Below are 19,626 nucleotides of genomic sequence, written 5' to 3' on the forward strand. Positions count from 1 at the left end.
TTTACAGACCTCTAAACCATCAGATTGGTGAATGGAACAAGTCCCTGCTCCGGAAGAGTTGAGGTGCTCCACAACCAGCAGTGGTTGACCATGTGTGATGAGGGATGGGATCTGAACAGTGCCAACGTTGTCTGCCGTGAAATTGGCTGTAGCCCTCCCTTGTCAGTCCCAAGAGGAGCTCATTTTGGAAGAGGACATGGTCCTGCCTGGTTGACTGGTGTCCATTGTCAGGGAACAGAAGCTACGTTCAAGGAGTGCACCCCAAACAACTGGCAAACAAAAAACTGCAGCCATGGAGAAGGTGCTGCCGTTGTGTGCTCAGGTAACATAAATGCTTAGACACTACCTGAAATTTGAATCATGACTGTTATGCCAAAAGTTGGCTTCTCTTGAGCTCTGATCATCCTGTGAAGGGGCAGAGGGTGAGCCTTCCTCTTCTTGTTGCATACTCTTTTCTGGGTCTCATCTAGAACACAAGTCACAACATTATATAGGTTCTTGCAGTGTTTCTTCTAGGCTTTGTTCTGCCTCCTGCATCATTTTTGTCCTTTCTGTTCGCTTTTGGTTGGGGTGGGGGGTGGGAAGCTGAAAGGACACCATATCATTTTAATGCAATGGCTGAATTTGAAATAACTAGCTATTTTAATATCCAGAAAACCTAATTACAATGGACATTTTACATATTCAGTGGCTATTTCTGCCCACAACTCTTCTGGGGGAGGGTGTACAAGGGGAAGGAGTGCCCTTCCAGGGACTCTGGGGTGAAGAAACAAGGGGGGGGGGTAGAAATTCCTCTGCTGTGCTGAAATTTGGAATATATCCAAATGATGGTGATAGCCATAGCAAGGAGGAAATTACTGCCCTTCCCTCCAAAATTCTGGAATAGTTTTTAAAAAATCATTTTTATTAAGTTTTCCATTTTAACAATCCAATAAATTCACATTGAATGTTCTCAGTTATACAAATACATAATTTTTTTGTTGGGACTTCCCATGCTTCAAGTTCGGGGGGGGGGGGCTCTGATCGTCTCATATCTCTGCTGCCTTCGATAGTCTTTCCAATAGTTCCTTTAAATCTTCCTGTTGTCAACCTTCCTTCTTTCATGGCCTCTGAGTTGTTTCCACAAGCGAGTTGAAATAAGCAATGATGTGTTTCTGTGTGGATTTTATATGTATGATTCTCCTCTATTGTTGCAGTATCTCCTCACTCGCTGGTGTTTGTGCCGAATCAATCCAAAAGTCATTTCGCTGCTGGCAGACACCATCTTCTCCCAGTTGCAATGAAATCAAATCTCGGCGTTTGCTCATTAATTTTCCCAGACCGGTTTCATCAAGCATTAGCCTTTCCAGGGGAGATTTACCAAATCAGACTTGAAATACAGATATAATGACATATTAAGAGCTCGCCTCCCCCTATAACTATTTATAACTCTGCAGCTCGGTCTTATTCCATCATGGCAGATTTCCAAATTAAAAAGTGTGTCACATCTCAACTTTCTAGGAACCCGTCCAAAGTTTTTTGAAGTCTCTTCAGCGGTTAACGAGATCCTGCTTCTTTCTAAAATCAGCAATTGGAGAATCTTTTATCTTCCAGGCAATTCAAAAAAACAAAAGCTTTAATTATATAATATTGTTATTTCCACACAGTTTATATCAAAATTCTGGAAATTGGGGTGGGTGGGTGTCAAAATGAATATTTAGCTTAGTACAAGGATATTTTTAAAATGAAAACGATGCCCCCTAGTGAGAATCAACAGACAAATATCCATCACTGTTGAAGAAGTGCCCAGTTTCAGGCATGACTTCCAACAAAACAATTCAATAGATTCTGTTTCGATGAGCTCTGTTCACTAGGGGCAATAAAAAGGAAGGAGGAGGAATGTGAGAGGTGGAGATATAAATCTGTATTTTTTCTCACCCAACAGAGATCAGATTGGTGGGTGGTTCAAATATTTGCTCTGGGAGATTTGAGCTGTTCTACAACTGGGATTGGATCCCCCCATGTGAAGACAATTTGGACTGGAACAGTGTCCAAGTCATGTGCCGGCAACTTGGCTGCGGACCCTTCCTGTCAGGATCATCAGCAGCTGGTGAATATAGACCAAGTTTTGTGCCAGCAAAAAAAATCACCTGTGAGGGAACAGAAGCTTCTCTCAACTACTGCCAAGGAAGATATGTCCCTAGAAGAATGTGCTGGCCTTCCTATGCACGTATTGAATGCTCAGGTAATATTAATTTCCTCGTTTGTTTTTTTATTCCGTTTAAAACTCACTTCCTATGAAATGTCTCAAATCATTACAGTAATCAAAACAATGAAAATGTTTATGTATAAAACAATTATAGTATATTCGATTAATAAAGCAATTCAGTATATAAAAAAATTTCAAATCCAATACAGGATTTAATGTTTTAATGTTGAAAAAAGAAAGACTTTAAATCTTGAAAAAAGAAAGACTTTAACAGGCACCAAATAGGCAATAGAGATGGCGCCTGTCTGATACGTCACAGGAGGAAGTTCCAAAGGGTGGGTTCCACCAGGCTGAAGGCTTTGTTCTTATGGACCTCCTGATCAGATGCTGTCTGCAGGAGACCTTCTCCCAGAGAGTGCAGTGATTGGGTGGGCATGTAAAGGGTGAGGTGATATCGCCTAACATGTGCCCTCTTGACCACTTCAGTTGGTGGAATTGGCACTACTACAGGTGCCACATAATACCCATTCTGCATCTGTAAGTACTCGATTGTTTAGTGTGGCAGTGTTTCCCTGCCTATTGAAATCCAGTTGGCGCCTTCACTGTTCTCTTTCCAGTGCCTGTTAAAAACACTTTTGTTCAGATAAACCTACCTAGGTGCTTAGAAATGCTGGTGTGAATTTTAATCTATTTGAGTCTCTTAGGTTTTGTAGGTTTTTGATGTGTTTCATTTTTTCCCTGATTTTATAGTTTTATCTCATTGTAAACCACTTTGAAGTTTTGTACACTATAAATTTTATGAAATGAATGAAAGAATGAATGAATGGTCATGGAAATGCAGCTCAGTCTAGGTAGGATCTTTTGTTGTTGTTTAGTTGTTTAGTCGTGTCCGACTCTTCGTGACCCCATGGACCAGAGCACGCCAGGCACTCCTGTCTTCCACTGCCTCCCGCAGTTTGGTCAAACTCATGCTGGTAGCTTCGAGAACACTGTCCAACCATCTCGTCCTCTGTCGTCCCCTTCTCCTTGTGCCCTCCATCTTTCCCAACATCAGGGTCTTTTCCAGGGAGTCTTCTCTTCTCATGAGGTGGCCAAAGTATTGGAGCCTCACCTTCACGATCTGTCCTTCCAGTGATCACTCAGGGCTGATTTCCTTAAGAATGGATAGGTTTGATCTTCTGGCAGTCCATGGGACTCTCAAAAGTCTCCTCCAGCACCATAATTCAAAAGCATCAATTCTTCGGTGATCAGCCTTCTTTATGGTCCAGCTCTCACTTCCATACATCACTACTGGGAAAACCATGGCTTTAACTATACGGACCTTTGTTGGCAAGGTGATGTCTCTGCTTTTTAAGAAGCTGTCTAGGTTTGTCATTGCTTTTCTTCCAAGAAGCAGGCATCTTTTAATTTCATGGCTGCTGTCACCATCTGCAGTGATCATGGAGCCCAAGAAAGTAAAATCTCTCACTGCCTCCATTTCTTCCCCTTCTATTTGCCAGGAGGTGATTGGACCAGTGGCCATGATCTTCATTAGGTAGGATCTTTACCTGTCTTAAATAAACAGGCAAGGCCATAGATAACCAGCAAGACCATCCAGTAGGTACCCCTTGATGTATTTAATTAATCCTGCTGCAGCAGGTCTGTACCTTCAGGTCAAAACTCCTGTGCCGATCAGTAGTAGGACTGCAGCTATGAAGAGCTGCTGGAGCCTAACTTAGCAAGATAGCAAATGAATAAATTAATACATTTATTCTGAGTGGGCTCTGCTGGAACCTATCCAAACTCTTTTGTTCCCTCCTTCCTCCACCAATCAATCCCCTTTTCTCCACTTCACTTTTGTTCTGACTATATTTCCCACAACTGTACACTATGGCACTACAAATTGCTATGATACATTGCTGATTGATCTTCTTCTTATTATTGTTTTTATTCATTGATTGTATTGTTGAGAAAAACAAAAACCAGAACTGAAAAGTTAAAACGCCTTTTTCAATCTCTGCAGGGATCAGATTAGTGAATGGTACAAACCGTTGCTCTGGGAGAGTGGAGGTGCTCCACAACCAGCAATGGCTGATGATGTGTGATGATGGCTGGGATCTAAACAGCGCCCAGGCTGTGTGCAGGGAACTGAGCTGTGGGGAAGCCTTGTTTGTCCCAAGAGGAGCTCCCTTTGGAAGAGGATGTAGTGCCACCTGCTTGGCTGGAGCCAAGTGTCGGGGGATGGAATACAGATTTAAGGACTGTGACCTACACTGGGAAACACATAATTGCAGTCATGGAGAAGATGCTAGTGTTGTCTGCTCAGGTAATTCTAGGTTGAGAGAAACTGGCAATACGTTCGTCTTAATTACTACTATCTTCCCTAATAATGATAAATTCCTTCTTCCGCATATTTCTAGATTCCTTTTTATTTTGTTCCAATTTTTTTCATAATTGTCTTTTAAAATATTTATATTTTTGGTTGTTAACCAGACCCCCAAATATGTGATTTTTTAAATGGATCTCTATTTCTACATTTTGTTGTAATTCTATTTTATCTTGTCTTGCTAATTTCTTTACTAATAATTTTGTTTTATTTTTATTCAGCTTAAATCCTGCCACTTGCCCAAATTCCTGTATTTTCTCTAATACCCTCAAAAGGGAATTTTTAGGATCTTCCACCATAATTACAAGGTCATCTGCATATGCTTTAAGCTTTTATTCCTTTTTCCCTACCATAATTCCTTTAGTCTTATTATCTGCACTGATATTTCTCGCCAGGACTTCCAAAACCAAAATAAATAAAAGAGGTGATAGGGAACATCCCTGATTTGTTCCTTTCTGTATTTTACATTGCTCTGTTACCACCTGGTTCACAATTAATTTGGCTTTTTGATCAGAATATATAGATTAAATCCATTTCCTAAATCTCACCCAAAGTTCATCTCTTCAAGAACTTTTTCCATAAAATCCCATGAAACATTATCAAATGCTTTTTCAGCATCTATAAACATCAGGGCCGCTTGTTTTTCATTGGAAGGGAGGGATACCACTTTCTAGATTTTATGTTGTAGAACCAGGCAAAACTTTAAATTGGCTGTAACTGCCAAATCATTCTTTACTAGTATTTGCCAATACAGCAAGTGAACTCTGTAAGAACAATTCTTCTTCCTCTGAGCTCCAGTTCTCCTCTTTCCCTACATTCTTGCCTTTTCTTTTTTGGTTTCAAAAGTGGTGACTGAACTGACACTTGACTAATTTCATCCAATAGCCAAGGTTTGAATAACTTGCAAGTCTAACATTCCAGAAACATCATTATTTCAGCAGCATCTCGGGAATCAGCTTCTTTTGTGCTATCCAAGAGCTCTGATTGCACTAAATAATGATCTCAGGGCCAGTTGTAAGAAATAGCAAGCAGTGAGTAGTAAGGAATGAGATAGGTTTTAGGTTATGCTATGCTTCTAGTAGGTTATGTTATATTTTGGATTATGTTATGTTCTAATAGATTATGTCTGAATAGGATGAGAGTGTTGGAGATACGTGCGAATGTGTATGTGAATCCGGTCTTGGGTGTTTGATTTTCGTTGTTGTGTATACTGTGTATATACGGACAATGACAATAAAATTTATCTATCTATCTATCTATCTATCTATCTATCTATCCACTATACATTCTCATTTATATTCAGTAACATTATCTTAATATGACTGGATTTTGCATCAGCAAAAAGGAATAATGGCACCTTTCCAGTGGTGATGATTGTGTGCAGCAGAATGCATGTTGTATCTCCAGAGCCCCATTCTTTTGCCATGAAAGTAGGCAGGTTTGCTCTGCCAATTAGGCCAACAGAAATCTATTTAAACATTTTGAGGAAGACTTCAATTTTGAAATTCAGGATATTAAAAGCTTATTTTTCTCATTGTTTTCTTGAAAATGCTTTGCCATTGTGGTTAGTTGCATTGGCACACTGGTCCAGGACCATATTCCCTCATAATACAGTGGAACCTGAGGTTACATACTCTTCTGGTTACATACACTTCAGGTTACAGACTCCGTTAACCCAGAAAAAGTACCCTGGGTTAAGAACTTTGCTTCAGGTTGAGAATAGAAATTGTGCAGCGGCGGCGCAGTGGCAGCAGGAGGCCTCATTAGCTAAAGTGGTGCTTCAGGTTAAGAACAGTTTCAGGTTAAGAACAGACCTCCAGAACGAATTAAGTTCTTAACACGAGGTACCACGGTACTTCTGTGGAAAGCAGGTGTATCTGAAAGTCATGTTCTCTCAGAGATGGTGTTTTTTTCAGCATGTTGCTCTGCAAGTAGAGAGGACACGCCCTTCCAAGGGATATGACTTCCAGATAGAGCATCTTTCCACTGATGTATTCTTGGGGGAAATGGCTCTGGGGTCTTTTGGGGATGCTTCCACCACTTGCTGCAATGGGAAGAACAAGTTAAAGTTGTGTGTGTGTGTGTGTGTTTGTGTGTGTGTGTGTGTGTGTGTAAAAGAAGTAAGGAGAAGAGAAATATATTCAATCCTGCATTCTGAAATATAGGACCCCTTCAAATTTTAAAGTAATGGTCTTCAGCTGACCAAAGGTGATGGCAGATCTGGACTCCATAAATAGCACCCTGTGCTTGTCAGGCGCCTCCTCCTCCGCTGTGCACCCACCACTGCGCTCCCACTCACTCCCAACACCCACTTTCCGTCTTCTGTTTTCCCTCTCCTCCCACCATCCCATTTCCCCTCTCCATTTAGCCCCCCTTGCTTCATCACAGCTTTTCTTCTCCCTGTTCTATGGCATCTCACCTTCTCGTATTTTCCATACCTTGATACCCAAAGAGTCTTGCTCAAATTCCATGCTGTGTTTGCAGCTGCTTCTTGATGGACAGGCTCTCTGTTTTGCAAGAGAGCAGCTGCAGCCTCCAACCAGTAAGCCATGCTGCAAAGGCAAGAGAGAGGTTCTGCTAGGTTGGCAGAATGGAAAGAGGAGAAGTGTTTTGGAGTGTCCAAGAAAGGGACTCAGATGAGCACTATCCCACCACCACTTGCCAGTTCAGGAAAAGAGAAACCCCAAGAGGGTGCAAAGCAGGACTGGAGAGGTTTGGAGGGCTGCATTTGGTCCCTGAGCCTGATATTCCCTACCCATGCTCTAACCTAGAACCCTTAACATTTCCCATGGAAGCTACAAAAAATGAGGAATTGGGAGGTGGAGGCACAAAATGGACTCTAACCATTTAAAACCCTACAGATATCAGATTGGTGAATGGTACAAGCCCTTGCTCTGGAAGAGTTGAGGTGTTCAACGCCGGGCAGTGGGGGACTGTGTGTGATGATGGTTGGAATCTGAGCAGCGCCCAAGTCGTGTGCAGGCAACTTGGATGTGGGGAAGCCTTGTCGGTCAAAGAAGCAGCTCACTTTGGGAGAGGCAATGGCCCCATCTTGCTGGATGAGGTCAGATGTAAGGGGACAGAAGCTACCCTCCGCCACTGCCACCTACAGCCTTGGGGAGAACATAACTGTGTGCATGAAGAAGATGCTGGTGTTGCATGCTCAGGTAAAAATTACAATTAAGAAATAGTCCTTATTGTGTTTTTATCTTGTATTGTTATGTTGTGAACTGCTCTGAGATCTACAGATGAAGAGTGGTGTCAGGGGTTCAAAAGGAGAGACACAGGAGGGGGAGCAAATGGAGAGTGAGGAGGAGGAGTACGAGGGGGGCGCAGGCAGTGACAGTGGCCAGAATTATTCCACAAGCCTCTCTAGCGAATCGGAGGACTCACAGAAGGGAGCGCCGGTGGCCAGAGTGAGGGGGGCTCCAGGGGGGAAGCCCCAGGAGGAAGGGGCCAGCGGGGAGTCCCTGAGCAGCAGTTGGAGATCAGGACCAGCGTCTCCACCAGAGCGCAGTGGGGAGGGGGAGTCCCAGGAGTCGGGACCAGTGTCCTCACCACCAGAGGGAGGAGAGGAGTCAGGTTTGGCAACGCCCACATCAGGAAGCGGGGAAACGGTCAGAAGGAAAGTCACCGGCTGGGCGCGCGCGCCAAGTTCAAATGTACAGGAGCGCGGCACAGCGGGGAGCCCGGGAAGGGAGCCAGGTCCTAAAGCCCGCCGGAGGGAGGGGCAAGACTCAGGAGGCTCAGCGTCAGAGGAGTCCAGGAAGGAGGGAACCCCAGAGGGCAGAAGGACCCAGCGAAGGAAAGAACAGCGTAAGAGGTGGAGCCGGGCTAGAATCTTAAACTGGTGTGGGTGGAGCAGTGAGTCAGAGGGGACTTAGCCGGTCTAGCGTCGAGACGTGGGTCTGCGCGCCCAGAGCTTGGAAATGGAAACTAAACTTTAATAAAGACTTTTGTATATAACATCCACTGGGCGTTGGTCCTCTGTGAGCTGGGACCTAGCGGCAGTCCTGACAGTAAGTCCCCTCTCCCCCATTTTCCACCAATTTTACAACCTCGTGGAGTGTGGGAAAGCAGCGAGGGGTGAAGATTGGTGCTTCGCGAGCTCACGAAAACCAGGGAAATGACTACCGAAGAGAAGATAGCGAGTCTGCAAAACGCAGTGATGCAGCTGACTGCAGAAATTGCGGCGTCCAGAAAGAAGGAGCAGGAAGCAGCTGTTACCTGCCAGGATCTGCGAACCAGGTTAGAAGTGCTAACTACACAGAGGCTACCGGCCACCAGACCAGAAGGGATTGGGCTGGGGAACAGAGGAGGGAGCCTTGTGTCTCACTTCAATGGGGACCTGCAGGAGTATCCTAACTTCAGAGCAGATGTACTATATGCACTGCAGCTGCTTGACAAGGACTTTAAAAATGAGGAAGAAAGAGTGGGATTTATTGTTTCGCATTTACGGGGAGAGGCGAAAACGTGGCTGCGCAATCTCTGGAGAGATAAGGATCCAGCCCTCCAAAATGCGGGTGCCTTCCTTAAAGTGATGGATGCGTGTTTTTTGTCTGAGATTGATGTGGATATCGCTAGGAAACAGATTCACGGACTAAGACAAGGTAGAGCCACGGTAAGGCAATATCATTCACGTTTTTTCACATTGGTGAATGTATTGGGCTGGGAGAAAGAATCGTCTGCCGTCAGAGATCTGTTCTGGGAGGGGCTGAACGGAGCTGTGAAAGACGAAATTGCAAGGGGGGAGAGACCCCAAACCACCAAGGACATTGTGGAGAGGGCACTCACCATTGGGGTTAGGCTGGAAGGACGCTCTTGGGACAAAGAGGAAGGGCATTGGGGCCGCACGCCAACGAAAGCGCCACCCCCCTTTCCCAAGGAAGCGGCGCGCGCTCGATCCATGCCTCCGCTGGGAGGAGGAGAGGAGCCGATGGAGATAGGTGGTGCTAAGGCTCAGTCCACAGCCGGAGCCCTAACGCCGGGAGCAGTCAAAATGAAGCCTCCTAGAGGGACCAGGAAGTGCTACATCTGCGACAGTGCTCAGCACATGGTGAAAGAGTGTCCCCAGCGGTTTCACAAGCACACTGCAGCCACAGCGACAGTAACAGAAGCAGTTCAGCAGAGTGAATCACAGCAGGAAAACTCCACTGTCTGGCTGGAAATGGAGTCACTGGGGGCCAGCCAGACAAGTCAGTGAAGCAATCCCCAGTAATGTTACAGCCCACAGACCCCCTCCCACCCAAACCAGTAGTGCAGCTCACCGCATCCCTTCAACTTCCCAATGGGCTCACTGTGGAAATCCCCATTACGATTGACTCTGGGAGCAATGCAGATTTTATAGGCATGGACTTCATCCAGCAACATGGCATAGCCCTTCTGCCAGCGACGGTACCTCTGAACGTCGTCACGGTGGACGGCAGGGAGCTACTGGGAGGGCAAGTGCTGCAGCAGACGCCGCCAATGGTGATGCGCATTGGTAATCACCGCAAAGTCATCAGCTTCAACGTCACCCGCCTGTCAGACACGCCCATTGTGTTGGGCATGAGTTGGCTGGACAGGCACAGCCCGGCATTGGCATGGTACCAGCTTCAACTGACCTTCTGCTCCTCCTACTGCGCAGAACACTGCATCCTCGCTAACCAAGAAGATGAGGGGCACGAAGACGGACCACAGCTGCACTTAGGCATGTTGCAAGCAGTACCCAACAAGTACAAAGAGTTTTTGGAGGTCTTCTGCGAGAAGGAAGCAGACAAGCTGCCTCCCCACAGACCCTACGACTGCAAGATTGACCTCCTGCCGGGGGCGACGCTGCCGACTGGGAAACTGTATTCCATGTCTGAGGATGAACTGCAGGAACTCAGGGAGTTCATAGATCACAACTTGAAGCGGGGGTTCATCCGAGAATCCAAAGCAGTGGGGGGCAGTCCCGTGTTTTTTGTGAAGAAGCGGGACACGCCCCAAAAGAGGCTTGTAGTTGATTTCAGAATTTTGAATTCAAAAACCAAGCCCACAGCCTTCCCCATGCCCAAGATCGATGACCTGCTGGCGACGGTGCGGAAGGGGCGCATCTTTACCAAGTTGGATCTACGCGGAGCGTACAATCTCATACGCGTGAGGGAGGGTGACGAGTGGAAGACGGCCATGTTTACGCCGCTGGGCACCTATGAATATAGAGTTATGCCTTTTGGATTACAAAATGGCTCCCACTGTTTTCAAGCATTCATGCATCATGTCTTGGCGGGTCTTCTCTACAAGAAGTGCGTCTGCTTCCTGGACGACATCCTCATCTTCTCGGAGTCGCCGGAGGCTCACGAGAGAGATGTCAGGGAAGTACTGCAGCGGCTGCGGGAACACCGGCTTTACGCCAAGCTGGAGAAGTGCCAGTTCGACAAGACGGAGGTGGACTTCCTGGGCTACAAACTGTCCGACAAGGGACTCGCCATGGACAGTACCAAGGTACGGGCAGTGCTGGACTGGAAGAGCCCACGCAATCGAAAGGAAGTCCAGAAGTTTGTCGGCTTTGCCAACTTTTATCGCAAGTTCATCAAAGGTTTCGCCATGCAGACAGCGGCCATCACTGACACCCTCAGTTCCAAGAAGAAGAAGTTCATCTGGACGGAGCAGGCAGAGCAGTCCTTTCAGAAGCTCAAGCACCTCTTCGCGTCCGAGGAACACCTGCTACACGTGAACCCCAGCAGGCCCATGAGAGTGGAGACGGACGCGTCAGACAGGGCCGTGGGGGCCGTCCTGTTGCAGCAAGACCACCAGGGGGACTGGAGGCCGTGCGCTTTCTACTCCAGGAAACTCAGCAAGTCGGAGCAGAACTACACCATCTGGGACAGGGAGTTACTGGCCATACATGCAGCCTTCAAGGCGTGGCGGCATTTCCTCGTCGGGGCCAAACACACGGTGCAGGTCCGTACAGACCATAAGAACTTGGAGTACTGGCGCACGGCGAGGTTCCTGAACCAGAGACACATCCGCTGGGCGGAGTTCTTTGCAGATTTCGACTTCAGAATAGAATACATCCCTGGAAACAACAACATCATGGCGGACGCGCTGTCCAGGAAACCGCAGTATCTCGAAGAAGAGGCGCCGGCGGCGGCCAAGCATATTTTCGCACCAAAGGCGTGGGCATGCGCGTCAGCCACGGTGGACCTGGACGCGGTGCGTCGCGCGCTGCAGACGGACTCCTTCGCGCGAGCCAAGATGGAGGAGGTGCGTAGCGGCACGGCGAGGGACGACGACTTCCAAATACGCGACGGCCTGCTCATCCGCAAAGGAGCCCTCTACGTGCCGGGAGACAACCTCCGCGCGAGGGTCCTGCAACAGCTGCACGACGCGCCCAGCGCGGGACACTTCGGCAAGGAGAAGACGGTGGACCTAGTGGCCAGAGACTTTTGGTGGCCCAAGATGAGGGGGGATGTCGCGGAATACGTCAGGAGGTGCGACACCTGCCAAAGGGCCAAACCAGTACACCAGCTGCCGGCGGGCCTCTTGGAACCGCTACAGACACCGTTCGAACCGTGGAAGAGGGTGGCCCTGGACTTTGTCACGGATCTGCCTAGCTCGAGAGGCAAGACGGCAGTACTTGTGGTAGTAGACTTGTTCACCAAGATGGCCCACTTCATTCCTTGCGCGAAGGTGGCCACAGCCGAGCAGACCGCCAAGCTGTTTATAGACCACGTGTTCAAGGTGCACGGCCTACCACGGTCCATCCTGTCCGACAGGGGGCGCCAGTTCATATCCAACTTCTGGCAAAAGCTGATGGGTTTCCTGAATGTCAAGGTCAGCCTGGCGTCGGCGCGACACCCGCAGACTAACGGACAGGCGGAGAGAGTCAACGCCATCATGCAGCAGTACCTGAGATGCTACGCGAACCAGCAGCCCTCGACCTGGGTGGACTACCTACCGCTAGCCGAGTTTGCCTACAACAACACGAAACACGTGTCCACGGGGGTGACACCGTTTTTCGCCAACAATGGGTGGCATCCCAGAACCTTCCCGGGTTTAGAGAAAGTGAGGGAGGGGGAGCCGCAGGGAGCAGAGGCCGTGGCAGCGGAGTTGCAGGAGATCCACGAGCAGCTCAGGAGGCAGTTAGAGATGGCGAAACAGGCTTACAAAGTGCAGGCAGACCGACACAGGAGGGTTGGGGAAGACATCCGGGTAGGAGACTGGGTCTGGTTAGCAGCCCAGGCAGTTCCGGCCAGATCGTTGGCCAAGAAGAAGCTCGGGCACAAGCAGCTAGGGCCTTACCAAGTAGAGGTGCAGATCAACCCAGTGGCCTTCCGGTTAACACTCCCGGAGGGGTCCAGAATGCACCCGGTCTTTCATAGATCAGTGCTCACACCCTACAAAGAGCCCCACAGGTTTCAGGCACCAGGGACAGCGCCAGACCCGCTCAGGGAAGCGCCCAAAAAGGGGGGGTCGCCAAGAAGGGGGCCACTCAACGAAGCCACAGAGATTTTAGACTCAAGGTAGGGGGAGGACGGGATTGAATATCTTCTCGCCACAGAGGACACCCCGGCCAGCGCCAACAGGTGGGTGCCGGATTACGCATTGGAGGAGCAGTTGCTCAAGGAAGAATTCCATACACTTTTCCCGCACAAGCCTATGCCGGCGGGCTTTTTCGATGATTGTCTGTTCACACCCACACTCTCGGCCAGCACTTTCCGGGGTTTCTCGTCAGCGGAGGACTCGGCTCCGGGAGGCAGCTCCCCAGAGGGCTCGCTCTCAGGTTTTGGCACGGGGGGATCTTATTGGTGGGAGGACCAACCCGAAGTGGGATGGCGCAGAAACATGCCGGAGGGACCCTGGGAAGTGGCGTCACCTCAGGCGACAGGGGGAGAAGGGGTTGTGAGTGATTTGGGGGCGGCCTCAGATTTCGAACACACCGCCCAGGAGATGGAAGCGGAGGGAATCGCAGTCGACGAGCCCATGGAGGACTTTCCGGACTTATCACGATGGCTGCACGCCTCGGGGGACGAACTGTATCCTGAACTCACCCCGACAACTCTAGAGCACCCGGAACCCGCACCTGAAGAGGGGGAGGGGGGAAGGGGGGGCTTCGACGGGGGGATGGATGTCAGGGGTTCAAAAGGAGAGACACAGGAGGGGGAGCAAATGGAGAGTGAGGAGGAGGAGTACGAGGGGGGCGCAGGCAGTGACAGTGGCCAGAGTTATTCCACAAGCCTCTCTAGCGAATCGGAGGACTCACAGAAGGGAGCGCCGGTGGCCAGAGCGAGGGGGGCTCCAGGGGGGAAGCCCCAGGAGGAAGGGGCCAGCGGGGAGTCCCTGAGCAGCAGTTGGAGATCAGGACCAGCGTCTCCACCAGAGCGCAGTGGGGAGGGGGAGTCCCAGGAGTCGGGACCAGTGTCCTCACCACCAGAGGGAGGAGAGGAGTCAGGTTTGGCAACGCCCACATCAGGAAGCAGGGAAACGGTCAGAAGGAAAGTCACCGGCTGGGCGCGCGCGCCAAGTTCAAATGTACAGGAGCGCGGCACAGTGGGGAGCCCGGGAAGGGAGCCAGGTCCTAAAGCCCGCCGGAGGGAGGGGCAAGACTCAGGAGGCTCAGCGTCAGAGGAGTCCAGGAAGGAGGGAACCCCAGAGGGCAGAAGGACCCAGCGAAGGAAAGAACAGCGTAAGAGGTGGAGCCGGGCTAGAATCTTAAACTGGTGTGGGTGGAGCAGTGAGTCAGAGGGGACTTAGCCGGTCTAGCGTCGAGACGTGGGTCTGCGCGCCCAGAGCTTGGAAATGGGAACTAAACTTTAATAAAGACTTTTGTATATAACATCCACTGGGCGTTGGTCCTCTGTGAGCTGGGACCTAGCGGCAGTCCTGACAAGTGGTATGCAAATTTAATATATAAATTAATTAATAGGAGGTATACAGTTGGGTTAGAGGGATGCGGGTGGCGCTGCGGGTTAAACCACAGAGCCTAGGACTTGCCAATCAGAAGGTTGGCGGTTCGAATCCCCGCGACAGGGTGAGCTCCCGTTGCTCGGTTCCTGCTCCTGCCAACCTAGCAGTTCAAAAGCACGTCAAAGTGCAAGTAGATAAATAGGTACCGCTCCGGTGGGAAGGTAAACAGCGTTTCCATGCGCTGCTCTGGTTCACCAGAAGCGGCTTAGTCATGCTGGCCACATGACCCGGAAGCTGTATCCTGGCTCCCTCGGCCAATAAAGTGACATGAGCACTGTAACCCCAGAGTCGGCCACGACTGGACCTAATGGTCAGGGGTCCCTATAGCTTTTATACAGTTGGGTTAGAAACTTGTATACAAGTTGAATCAGCATGCCCATTTTGTCATCAACACATTTCCTTCAGCTCTGCTGCTGATAATCATATCAATGGAAGCAGGAAAGACCCTCTGTCTGCATTTTCTTCCCCTCCTCTTTTGCACAGTCTTTCCTTCGCTTCATATGCACCACATTAAATAGGTTCAAACCATAATTTGTGAGGATTTTATGCAACATTCTGGCCTCTTCTCCATCTTTGTTATCTGTACTGTGGAGGAGAGCAGCTGAACTTGTATCTTATTAATTTTATCTATCAGTAGACTCCGTTTCAGTCGAAGCTATTTCTCATCTCAACAGAGATCAGGTTGGTGAACAGTACAAGCAGCTGTTCTGGAAGAGTTGAGGTGCTCCACAACTGGCAGTGGCTGGCTGTGTGTGATGACAGATGGAATCTGACCAGTGCCCAAATTGTATGTAGAGAGCTTGGATGCGGTGAAGCCTTGCTGGCTGCAGGAGGAGCTCACTTTGGAACAGGAAATGGTCCCACCTGGTTGTCTGGTGTCAGTTGTCAGGGGAGAGAAGTTGCCTTCAAGGACTGTGACTTACAGTGGAGAACACATGATTGCAGCCATGGAGAAGTTGCCAGTGTTGTGTGCTCAGGTAATAGCTATACTGTGGCCTTGGAAACTGGCTGCAAGTTCAACTAGTAAGTCTATTTTGCCAATAGAAGGTTGCTGAAGAGTTCTGATGCTCATAGTTGAGCTGGGAGGAGGAGGAAGAAGGGCAGTTCACAATATAATTTTCATTCTGTGTCATTTTTGCTTTCTCTAGAAACAAAAGAAGTGTCCCAATGCCGTTCTAGCTTTCTAGATAAGCACTAGGTGTGAGTAACATTCCCTAGAGGAGTTGTAAATCCAAATGACGTTTGATGTCCTTCATAGCCATGGCATCATGTCTGGAGTTGCATGCTCCTATACCTTTAAAGTGAATGCAGTGCACATTCTTGCCTGCAAGGAATTCTGGGCACTGTAGTTTACCCTTCACAGTGTTACATTTATCACCAACCCTCACCAAAGTACAGTGCCCAGAATCCTTTGAGCAGAGTCCAGAAAGGGAGAGCCCTGGTATCTGGTGCTGCGAAATTCAACATTTCTCTCTCTCTTCCCACTTTCTACTCCCCATCTATTGATAAGTAAACATAGCAGAGCAGTTGGGTTGAACCCAGGAACTGACACTTCATTAAACATTTTCTGTTGGTGGAAAGAAGAGAGGAATGGCAAGTTAAACCGATGGACTATGCCGAAATGACAAAACCGACTGGAAAGCTTGGGAACCAAGAGGACAAAGCATTTAAAAAAGAACGGGGGAAATTTATAATTTATTTAGAAGACCACTGTAAGCAGATGAAAACATTTTAATCTAACTTGTGCCGTAACAAATACTATGGATAATATGGATGATATAAAATACAGATTATGAAATGATATGCAATAGAAAATGTTTATAATAGGATCCATGGAGGAGATGGGAGGAAGTCTCGAGACTCAGAGAAATCTCTTTATATGGATATGTATTTGGTTTTGTTATAAATTTATATTTGCAAAATAAAAAAAAAATTATTTTGTTATAAAAAATATGTCTAAACAAGCCTATTTAAAGATGTAATGCTGACGTGTGTTTTTAATATCCATGTTAACATTACATATTTTATTTAATCTCTGTTTAATGGTAACTTTTATTGATAATTTCAACGTATATTCTTTTTCTGATCAAGGGCTTTCAAATAACATTAAATAAAGCATAAATGAATGAATGAAACTTGCAGAATCAGAACCTGAGGCTTCTGAGGTGCAGAGTGGGGCTCCCAGGATGCCTTAGGTTTTAGCCCCTCTCATTGCATAGGGAAAGCATTAGTTGGTGACAATAGCAGGCCCAGGACTCCCAATTCTTCACCCTTCTCTTTAACAAGCAAGATTCAATGCCACATATTTGTTACTATGTTCAACTCTGTCTCATCAGAGCTTTCACGTTTAGTTATTTTTTTGTCCCATCAGAGCTCCGCCTAGTGAATGGCCCAAGTCGCTGCTCTGGGAAGATTGAGGTGCTGCACAACCGCCAGTGGGGAACTGTGTGTGATGCTGGTTGGGATTTGCATGATGCTCACGTTGTGTGCAGGGAACTGGGCTGTGGAAACGCCTCCAAAGCATTGGGTGGAGGTTTTGTTTGGACAAGGATCTGGCCCCATCTGGCTGGAGGTACTCAACTGTACAGGAGAAGAAGCTTTCCTGAGTGAGTGTTCCCAAAGTCCCTGGGGAGAGCACAGCTGCAACCACAGCCAGGATACCAGTGTGGAGTGCTCAGGTAATTTTGCAAGACAAGTTGTACTTGATGAACCCAATAGGGGGGTTTAGATCTTTGAGATCACTAAAGTTAGGATCAGATTCTTAGTTTATTACTATCATCTTAAAAGAGCATCTTTAAAGTCTGGGGACATTCTGGGGGTTATTGTTTTGTTTCTAATTCTGCTGCATATTTTTGTGTATTTATACTATAAACCACCCTCTGATCCTTGGGTGAAAGGTGGCATGGAAATTAATTAAATACATAAATACGTACGAATACCATTGGCCCAATCCATTCCTCAGCAGGAAAACTGTGAAAGTTTGTAGGTCGTAAATCCTTTGACCCACAGAGTCTGCCACCCAGCACTGCAGTTAGTCTGATTTATGAGCTGGTCCGACGTTTATGGCCACCCACACGCTTCTTCTGCGCGCTGCTGTTGTCGTTGCAGAGTTCATACGCAGCATAAATGGCTTGGTCTGTGTCAAAGTGGTGTCTTCAATAACTAAACTTGACACCAGTGCTTCTATTCTACCAAAGGTGTTTATTCGGAAGCATAAACAAACAGGAAATAAACCGACAGAATCGAGCTGCATGCTTGCAGCGTTTTGTCTCTCACAAAAACAAAACCAACTCTCAGAGGCTCTCAGTAACTCTGCTGAACAAAAAGAAAAATGCCCGGATAATATGGGTAGGCGCCCAGTGAATAAGAACGACTCTGGGAGTGTTAACTCTAAACTGTCCAGAACCACAACAAAAAAACCTACTGTGTGATCAGCCAGATCTCACCGGGAGAATCCATGGCCAGAAAGAAGAGGAATACCAAGAAGACTGGAAGAAATTTAAAGACTATTTGAATAAATATTGTAATATTAAAGATATGTAATCACTTGAAAGAATCAGTTAGGCCTAGGATTAACTTGTGAATAAATAAATAAATAAATAAATAAATAAATAAATAAATAAATAAGAAAATGTACGATAAGGAAAGTTAGGAAACATGATTATGACTGTGATATGGTTTTATGAAATAATTATATTGGAAACTGCTATATATAATTACTAAAAAAAACCTCAGATGGAAGAGATTTGAGGAAGTCAAGTAATATGTTTAGGAAGATGGATTTTGATCAATTAATTATGTTTTAGTTTATGTGGTGATTTGATGTATTTTAGTTTTTATGTTCTTTTTTCTTTTTCTTTTTCCCCATTTCATTCTTTCTCCTTTATTATTGTTGGCTTTTTTCTGTTTATGTATGGAAAATAATAAATATTATTGGGGGGGAGGGGACGTACTGTGTTTATGATTCCCAAGAAGGCCCTGGAGACACCATTCTGCCTTCCTCCTGCTCCATGTTAAGTTGCTGGGTAGGAGCACAGGAAAGTGCCTTAGACAGGTTGAGACCATTGGTCCATCTATCTCAGTAGCGTCTACGCTGACTGGCCATAGCTCTCCAAGATTTCGGGAGAGGTTCTCTCCCCATTTTACCTGCAGACGCCAGGGATTTAACCTGTGAGCTTCTGCATGCAAAGCAGATGCTCTACCCCTAAGCTATGTCCCCAAACAAGAGGAGCCATGGAAGCAGTTAACAGATTAGGGAAAACAGAGCCAAGCATGTCCTACTGTGAGCAGGCTGTGCACAGGGCTGTTTCCTTGGGACACGACTAGTTAGGAAAGCAAGGCTGTGCACCAGGTTAACTCAAATTCTGCAATAATAGCTATCCCCAACTGCACCTGCAATTCTCTGCTAAGTGGCAAGACCACATAGGTCCTACTGGATTTACTGTATTGGCCCGAATATAAGCCGCACCTGAATATAAGCAGCACCTTTAAAATTTAAGTGGGGGGGGGGGGAGGGAGAGAAAAGACAATACCCACATATAAGCCGCCACCTTAAAATTCTTCAGGCACTTACACCCGTTCCGCTTTACCATATGTCTGTTTCAGCGGCGATATCGTAAAAGCCAATTTTGGTAAGGTCGCAAATTTAAGCCGCACTTTAACTTTTCACGGTCAATCACGAAAAAACAACTGTGACTTCCTGCACCAGTTTGTGGGCATGTAGAGGAAAACAAAATAATGGAAGAGTGAAAAGTGAGCAGTTTGCAGGAGCCTTGGTTTTTTATTTGCAATGAATAAGTGACGGAGTCTTCCTTCTCCTGCTTTTACAGGGGATGCATCTGTCGAGGACAACATCCGCCTGGGAGTGTCTGCCTTGGTCTTGCTTGTCTTGGTGCTAATCGTGGCAGAGACTGTGTACAGCTCAGTGGCATAGCATGGGTTGTCAGCACCCGGGGCAAGGCAAGTAATTTGCACCCCCTAACCCCTAACCTGCCGCCGCTGCCAGCTTCTTCTTGCTGCTGCCTGGTCTGGTCTGGTGTGGTTCTCTCCCGCGCTCAGTACTGTGCTGGGCAGCCGCTGCACTGTCCCTCCCCCAGATAGTCCCTCGCTCTCTCTCCGCACCGCACGCCTGGTACCCACCCCCTCC

The 19,626-nt window shown here is 47.5% G+C and overlaps 2 protein-coding genes across 3 annotated transcripts in view; both read left to right on the plus strand.

Annotated features, from left to right (window-relative positions):
• LOC310829443 (scavenger receptor cysteine-rich domain-containing protein DMBT1-like) overlaps window positions 1-137 on the plus strand; it is a gene marked incomplete at its 5' end in the record, with an annotated part of 28,258 nt that extends 28,121 nt beyond the window's left edge. Inside the window, one exon of the mRNA XM_083707895.1 lies at window positions 8-137. Coding sequence (XP_083564021.1) covers window positions 8-15 — 8 coding nt within the window. The 3' untranslated portion in view covers window positions 16-137. The remainder of the gene's footprint in view (window positions 1-7) is intronic.
• Window positions 33-19,402, plus strand: LOC310829450 (scavenger receptor cysteine-rich domain-containing protein DMBT1-like). 2 transcript variants are annotated; one of them, XM_083707924.1, is made up of 7 exons: window positions 33-322; window positions 1,925-2,224; window positions 4,191-4,493; window positions 7,415-7,720; window positions 15,155-15,457; window positions 16,852-17,158; window positions 19,310-19,402. In XM_083707924.1, the coding sequence occupies exons 1-6, from the start codon at window positions 91-93 to the stop codon at window positions 17,088-17,090; spliced, it is 1,683 nt and encodes a 560-aa protein (XP_083564050.1). In that variant the 5' UTR covers window positions 33-90; the 3' UTR covers window positions 17,091-17,158; window positions 19,310-19,402. The 2 variants fall into 2 exon arrangements, with proteins under 2 accessions (XP_083564050.1, XP_083564051.1); XM_083707925.1 differs by lacking the exon at window positions 19,310-19,402 and having other exon boundaries at window positions 15,155-16,192; window positions 16,852-16,981.
• The last annotated feature ends 224 nt before the right edge of the window (window positions 19,403-19,626 follow it).

Source organism: Podarcis gaigeae (assembly GCF_964106915.1).
Source record: "Podarcis gaigeae genome assembly, chromosome: 13".
NCBI classification, from domain to species: domain Eukaryota; kingdom Metazoa; phylum Chordata; class Lepidosauria; order Squamata; family Lacertidae; genus Podarcis; species Podarcis gaigeae.